Consider the following 7,205-nt stretch of genomic DNA (forward strand, 5'->3'; position numbering starts at 1 on the left):
ACCCAATTTTTATCCATATCTCCCTTATTAAGGCCTGTTTCCTACTGTTCTTCTCTTTCAGGTTCTTTCTTTTCCTTTACCTCCCTTTTTCCTTTCCATTATCCTGGTTCCTGTAGTTATGTCTGGATACATACTCATCAGGGTTTGGTTCTAGGATCCACATATGAGGGAGAATATATGTCATTTTTTTTTTCTGAGTCTGTGTTACTTCACTTAGTATAACAGTTCCTACTTCCATCCATTTACCTGCAATGGAAACATTTTTTTCTTTCTTTCTTTTTTTTTTTAGAATGTTCTTAATGAATAAAGAATTTCTCATTTTCAAAAATACTTTTTGCTATCTGAGAAAAAAATCATATAAAAATATTTCTTAGGGTTCAGGAGCTCTCATGGGGGATTCAATGAGGGCTGGGCAAACAGAATGCCTCCCGTGCCCCCACTGACTTACTCTTTGTCTCTCAGTGACTCATGTTTCTACCCATCACCTCTGTGTTACTAGTACCTACCTGGAAATGTTTAGTTGTATTTTCCAGGTTTGACAGAATTCCATACGGTGCAGGGAAAATGCCAGTGAGGTTCAAAGACTGAATGGCATTGCCAACATTATCCAGATCATTCAGCAAGACACCTACACACTCATTGTCACAAGCTAGAAGGGAAGGGAAGTGGAGAACATGAACGGCATGTGCAGTGGCCTGCCGTTGTCCGGTGGGTTGCATGAGTCACTGTGTCCTAAGAACCTAGATGGGTGCAGAGCATACCAGGCCACCACACAGATTTCACTCTCCACTCCAGCTCTGGGGTCAGATGGTGACTGAGACTCAGATCAGCAAAGTCACATTCTCAAGGTCATACAGAAAGCCTCAGAGTGACCCTGGGCAGGGCGCAGAACTTCAGATACTCCAACATTTATACATAGCGCCAACATCATCACTGGGACCAAACACAAGGAATCCCATGATTCCTTCCAAAGCGGGACTCCTGCTCTCTCCGATTGCCTTCAGATGCTTCCTCCTCAAGCACAAATGAAGGATGGTATGGGATCCAGTGCAGGGCGGGGGTTGCTTATAACAAATACAGAAGCGAAAGTAAAAATGGCTTCCAATTCTGTGATTCTCATTCTTTATAATCCTCTCCCTGAATACTGAGAAGACAAGATGACCATGGCTTGCACCAATCAGAAATGGAGAAAACAAGTAAAAAGACCTGAAATTTGGGCACTATAATGGCACCCACAAGGGCATTTCCTCTTTCTGATCAGCACCGACTGATCCTCCATTTCAATAAAGGAAATGTTGATGTAACTAAATACGAAGCCAAGATGATTATCTGGGTGTGACGGCACTTGGGAAGCTGAGGCAGGGTTTTGATGTTTGAGGCCAGCCTGGGCTATATAACAAGACTCTGCCTCAATCATTCAATCAATTGATCGATCGATCGATCCCTCCTGCCTCAGTTTACAAATACACAAGTAAAGTTTCAGTTAGGTAGATTCAACAGCCATCTACACTCAGGAAATGGAATAAAATATAAATGGACAATGGAACTCGTGGCATTCTGCTGACCCCATGGATTCCATAACCAGGTCTCTCTTCACCAAGGCAAATATTGAGGGAAACCCAACTTTCAACATGCAAAGGAGAAATACCTACAAACACAGTTGTTCTCCACCAGGATGTGCCTAGGTAAACATTCCTCACATCGGAGCCCGGTGGCCCCTGGCTTGCAGACACACTGCCCGGATGCACGGTCACAGTCACTGTGGACAGAGCCTTGGGGGTTGCAGTCACACTTCTGGCAGCTGCCACCTGGTGCTCGAGGGTTGCCATGGTAGCCTGAAGAGCACCTACAGAAAGGAGGATGGTAGGTACAGAGAGTGTAGTCTGTACCAGCCAGTGAGTGCTTACACTGCCAGAGGTAGTCATGTTTTTGTTCATGGATGCAGAACCCACACTCATCTTAGGAGACCTTGCTTTGGAATAGCAATGCAATGACTCCCAAAGTCTTAACCAGATCCCACATACTATCAAAGAGCAAGTGTTCCTATCAATCTCCGTGTGATAGCTCAGCAGCATACCTTTCACAGTACTGTCCTTCATAGCCCAGAAGGCAGGCATCACACCGGAAATCACTATCATCTTCCAAGACACAAGTGGGACTGAAACTGAAAGAAAATGTTTTTTCCGTAAATTAAGGTACTTTTTCATCACTACCATTCCAAAAGATCAGTGATTACACTAAGTAATTATACAAGCTTTGCAGAGCTTAAATCTGTTGGGCAAAAGGAAAATAAACATGTGAGCTATGTAAGGAACGCATGCATCTTATATCCATTTCTCAAAAAGAGTGGTAAGTAGATCAGTCTTACAGTTATAGCCAATTAGGCACCCAAGAAAAATTTCCACAATTAAAAGGGTCTTACTCTGAGATTAAGAGTTACCATATTTATCAGGTGATGACAGAGTTGAAAGGACCATGAGAAGGCTCCAGAAACTGCAGGAAGAAGACTGAACATGGCTGGTAAACAGAACTATACAGGCTGCAATGACCAGCAGAGAACAAGCCACAGAAAAGCCATGAGATCAGGTGGAACTTGAAAATGAAGTGTCTCTACAGGAGAGAGGAAGCTGTGTGGTAGGAGGAGCCAAATGGTCCAGATCCTCAAGGTTTAAGAGCTACTCAGACATGACTTCAACTTCTGGCTAGTTCCTTTCTTTGTTAAACATTTTGCATCCCACACAATAAACTGCCCTGGCACCATCTAGAGGCTAAAGTGGGTGCCAGCAAACTGAATCTTGACCTTAAGACCAACTCATCCAGCCTAGACTCAGGTCTGGCTCTTCGTTGGCTAGGAAGATGAAAGTGGACAGTATAAGTTACCAGCCCTGCACCTCTTCTGGCTTCTTTCTCCTTAAAATAAGGGAACAGACTTCCATGGAAACGCAAAACATGTAGAAAGCAAAGCAAGCAATTTGGGACCTCTCAGATTGAGCACTCACGCCAAATGTTCATGTTGCTGTAACAGAATTTAATACTAAGGGCTTGGGGGATGGTTAATCTTTTTCGATGGAAGAAGTAAAATTCATTATTCAAACAGCAAAGAAATGTACAAATCAGAAGTGTGAAATATCCATCCCACACATTTCTCTGGGCACACATAAGCCCTGGCCATGGATATAGATAGAAAGGAACTTTTTCCAAAATGGCACCACACTACATGTTCAGTTGCACACTTCCTGTGGTCACTGAACCAGCTACTCACTGACAGATACACATAATTCTTTTATTAGTGTTTGTATATTTATTTCATATTTTAGGATCATATACATACACACACACACACACACACACACACACACACACGTAGACCAACCCTCCATAGGGTGATGCTTTGCTTTGTTCTAATTTCTTATGAACAAACACATACATTCCATGCTCCCACACATAAACATTTCTATAATACAAACTCTAAAAAGAAGTTGATGAGTCAAATTTATACAAAGATTTAATACACCCCCTACAAATCATAGCAACAGTACCTATTTAAGACGCCTGGCAGTTATGACACATGGGTATACAGTGCATGTCATTTGGCTCTTGCCATCCCTTACTCAGGGACAGAAACAGAAGATTCAAAAAAACATTAATATTAGCTTCATTTTAATATACCATAAGTTGGTAATTGATCTTTCCATGTTTTAATACCCTGCCATTTAGTATAAATGATAACAAAATGTTACTTATGAGTCAGAATCTTCAATTCCTACTTTAAGTTTCTGGTTCTCTTTTGGAATTCAGGTAATTCTTATTTATTTGCTCTTTTTTGATGTATGTATATGGTGCACTGTGTGTTGTGTATGTTTGGTGTATGTACTTGTGTGTGTGTGTTCATATACCTGTGTGTGGGTGTGGGATGAAGACAGAGGTAGAGGTTGGTGTTTTTCCTTGATCACTCTCTACTTTACTGGCTGAGCGATCTCCCCAGTCCCACATTCAGGTAATTCTATGCAAATGTTACAAGTAAAAGGTAGAAAACTAGGCTCAATTTTATGACTAGATAACATTACGTTATTTATCAGTTACTAATGTATATAAATTTCAAGCATAGTCCCTTAAATTAAACATGAACTGAATTATTTTTATCATTATACAATACATGCTGAATACATACTGGGAAATAAAATTAGTCTTGAAAATCTCTAAAAAGCTTTCAAAAAATTCCATTTCATTCTAACAGTCGGGACCAAATCATACCTTGCTTTTGGAAAGACCCTGCTCAAATACCTGTAAGAATATATACTTATGTCCTCATGGACAATATTAATACAGACCACTCAGAGCCCTGCAAAGTGAGGCTGGGAATGGCAGCAGCCCTCCATCATGCAGAGCCTGCGTGCCAGGCTTCTCAGTGTAGGCTTACCTGCCAGGGGGGCGGAGAGGACAGGTGCATGGGGTGCAGTCCCCAGCCAAACCAATCACCTTCCCATAGTAGCCAGGAGCACACGCCTCACAGTGGTCACCAGCTGTGTGGTCGCTGCAGTTCTGGATTTCCACATTTCAAAGAGAGAGGAAGCAAAGGGAGATGGTTAGACATCCTTCTTACCAGGCAACAGCTGTACAACCATGCTTCTTATCAGATAGATAAAAAAAAAAATCTTAAGGAAGATGGAACGTTTTTCTTCATATTTCCTGAAATCCTGGAAACCTTTCCGGCTCTGGGCCTTCATTCACCATAAGACTACATTCATCTACTGCTTAGAAACTTAGTAGCTTAGAAACTACTAGTATGTTAAGGAAAATAGTCACAGAGTCATAGGACCCCTCAAAGTTGTCAGGATTCAGAAAAGTATGATGTGCATCTAAAGCATCTACTTGGGGCTCAATGGCATATAGGGAACTCAAACGGCAGACAACAGCGGGCAGATGAGTTAGGAAATGGACTATGCAGGAAGGAAACTCTTGATCTTAGAGCACTGCCAACAGAGCTTTACAATAACCAAGTGAATTCTAGTTAAATTTTATGTCATGTGGCTGGAGAGATGGCACAGCAGCTAAAAGCACTTGATACTCTTGCAGAGGACCTGGGTTTAGTTCTCAGAATGCACAGGGCAGCTCATAACTGTAATTCCAGTTCTAGAGGACCCAATGCTCTCTTCTGGCCTCCATGGGCACTGCATGTACATAGCTCACACTTGTAAGGTAAAATGTGCATACAAATAAAGTAATGATAAATAAGTCTTAAGAAACAATGTACATCATTAGTTAAATCAATAACCTTCCTATTAAAAAGAATACATAATTTTTAAGATAAAAGTGCAAGCAATTGCTGGCAACCAATTCTAACTTAAAAATTTCTGTTCACTATTTTCTCAGCCCCTGTTCCTCCTCTGATGCAGCTGAGGCAGAGACAGCAGCACCGGGAGCCCCTGAGCAGGCTCTAACCCTCACTCTGCCCTTTGTTCTTGCCAGCAAGAGATGATGTAGCAAGATACCTTTCAAAGTATTTAAGAGACTATCTTCGTGGGTTCTTTTCAATTAGAATATTGTCAAGTATTTTTCTTTTAAATTGCCTTTCCTATTTCAGCTGATGAAGACAGATTTTATTAGAATCCACGTGGCTTCTCAAACAAGTCTCTCTTTGAAGCAAAATTGGCAATCTCTTCAAAAATAGTGATAAGTACTTGTTTTGCCAACACAGCGTGAGGCAGACAAGGAGTAAATACTGGATGAGGAGAGGGTAGAGCAGATCTCCTGATGTGTCACCGTGAGCTTCAGTTCCAGCAGCAAACACTTCCCCTAACAGACAATGGACTGTAGCTTCCCGAATGCCCACATCCTACAGAATGAAAGGTAAGCTGCCCTGGAGAGAGACAGAGAACTGAGGACTTGTTACTGAGCACTAGAGTGTGGGACGCATCCATTGTTGAAGGAGATGCAGAGAAAATACTTGCCAGTTTCCTAAGGATGTGAGGTTCATTTTGTCTTCCAGATGGGGATGGTGGGAAGTAGGTATGGGGCTAAGAGGACCTCCTGGAATGTCTCCCTGGCCCTGGTCCCCCCTTTCAAGTCATGGTGACTGTGAACTTAGGCCAGTACCCAAACAAGCAAGCATACCAGACACTGTCCAGTTTCCGGGTCACAGGCATCACTGTGGTTGTTGCAACTGCAGGGCACACAAGGAGCAAGGAGAGGGCGGGGTCCCCTGCCACTGCCTTCCGAGAGCTTCCCTCTGTGGTACCCAGGGGCACAGTCCTGAAGGGAGCCAAAAAGGGCAAGAAATGAACAATATGACCCAAAACTGAGCAAAGAACTGAATATTCTCAGTGAAGACATACAAATAGCTGACGAGCATAGGAGAAGTTCAACATCAGTCTTATGAGGGAAATGCACATGACAACCACAGTAACGTCTGGGAACGGTAGCCGAGACCTGCAGTCCCAGTGCTGAGGAAGCGGAAGCAGGACTGCTCTGAACGCTGGTCCAGCCTAGGCTACAGAGTGAGTTTCAAGCCAGCATAGACTGCAGAGTGAAACATTGTCCCCAAATTCCTATCAACCAATGAAAATACTAACAAAGAACAAGAAAAACCCAAAGACAAAACCAAAAGATTCCAATCCCCAACAAAGCCCATGTCTTCAGTCAAAACAGCAAAAACTAAGTGCTGGGAAAGATGTACAGAAAATGCACTGCTTGTAAGAAAGAAAAACCGTATGAAGAGTCCTCCAGATTTAAAAGCTGAATTACCATATGATAGAATAATTCTACTTCTGGCAAACCCATACGAATCGACTGCAGGAGCTTGAAGAGCTTTTCACATGCCCCTGTTCATAGCAATAGTCATAACAGAAAAAATGGTGGACGGGACCCAAGTCCCCACAGAAGAATGGAGAAGCCAAACGAACATATTCAAATGACAGCATTAGTTGACCTTCATGCCACGACGTGGTGAACCCTCAGGACATTATGTTAAATAAAAAGGAAACACAGAAATACTATCAATCGTGTCCATATATGGGGAGCCTATAGTGGTAAAACTCACTGAGTCAAAAATGTAATGCACGCCAGGCATGGTGGCACATGCCTTTAATCCCAGTACTCGGGAGGCAGAGGCAGGTGGATCTCTGTGAGTTCAAGGCCAGGCTGGTCTCTATAGTGAACCCAGGCCAGCTGTGGCTACAGGGAGACCCTGTCTCAAAAGGACAATA

At 42.7% G+C, this 7,205-nt stretch overlaps 1 protein-coding gene across 3 annotated transcripts in view; it reads right to left on the bottom strand.

Annotated features, from left to right (window-relative positions):
• The window catches only part of Lama1 (laminin subunit alpha 1), a 150,818-nt gene that overhangs the window by 41,237 nt on the left and 102,376 nt on the right, over nucleotides 1-7,205 (bottom strand). For all 3 annotated transcript variants that reach the window (XR_003849788.1, XM_029564302.1, XM_008834653.2), the window contains exons 29-33: nucleotides 6,115-6,252; nucleotides 4,421-4,542; nucleotides 2,078-2,164; nucleotides 1,653-1,846; nucleotides 507-649 (exon numbers count right to left, since the gene is read on the bottom strand). Coding sequence is in view for 2 of the 3 variants with exons in the window: in XM_029564302.1 (XP_029420162.1) it covers nucleotides 507-649; nucleotides 1,653-1,846; nucleotides 2,078-2,164; nucleotides 4,421-4,542; nucleotides 6,115-6,252 (684 nt within the window). In the remaining variant the exon portion in view is untranslated. The remainder of the gene's footprint in view (nucleotides 1-506; nucleotides 650-1,652; nucleotides 1,847-2,077; nucleotides 2,165-4,420; nucleotides 4,543-6,114; nucleotides 6,253-7,205) is intronic.

Source organism: Nannospalax galili, unplaced genomic scaffold (genome assembly GCF_000622305.1).
Source record: "Nannospalax galili isolate Female #2095 unplaced genomic scaffold, S.galili_v1.0 scaffold155, whole genome shotgun sequence".
Taxonomy (NCBI): Eukaryota; Metazoa; Chordata; class Mammalia; order Rodentia; family Spalacidae; genus Nannospalax; species Nannospalax galili.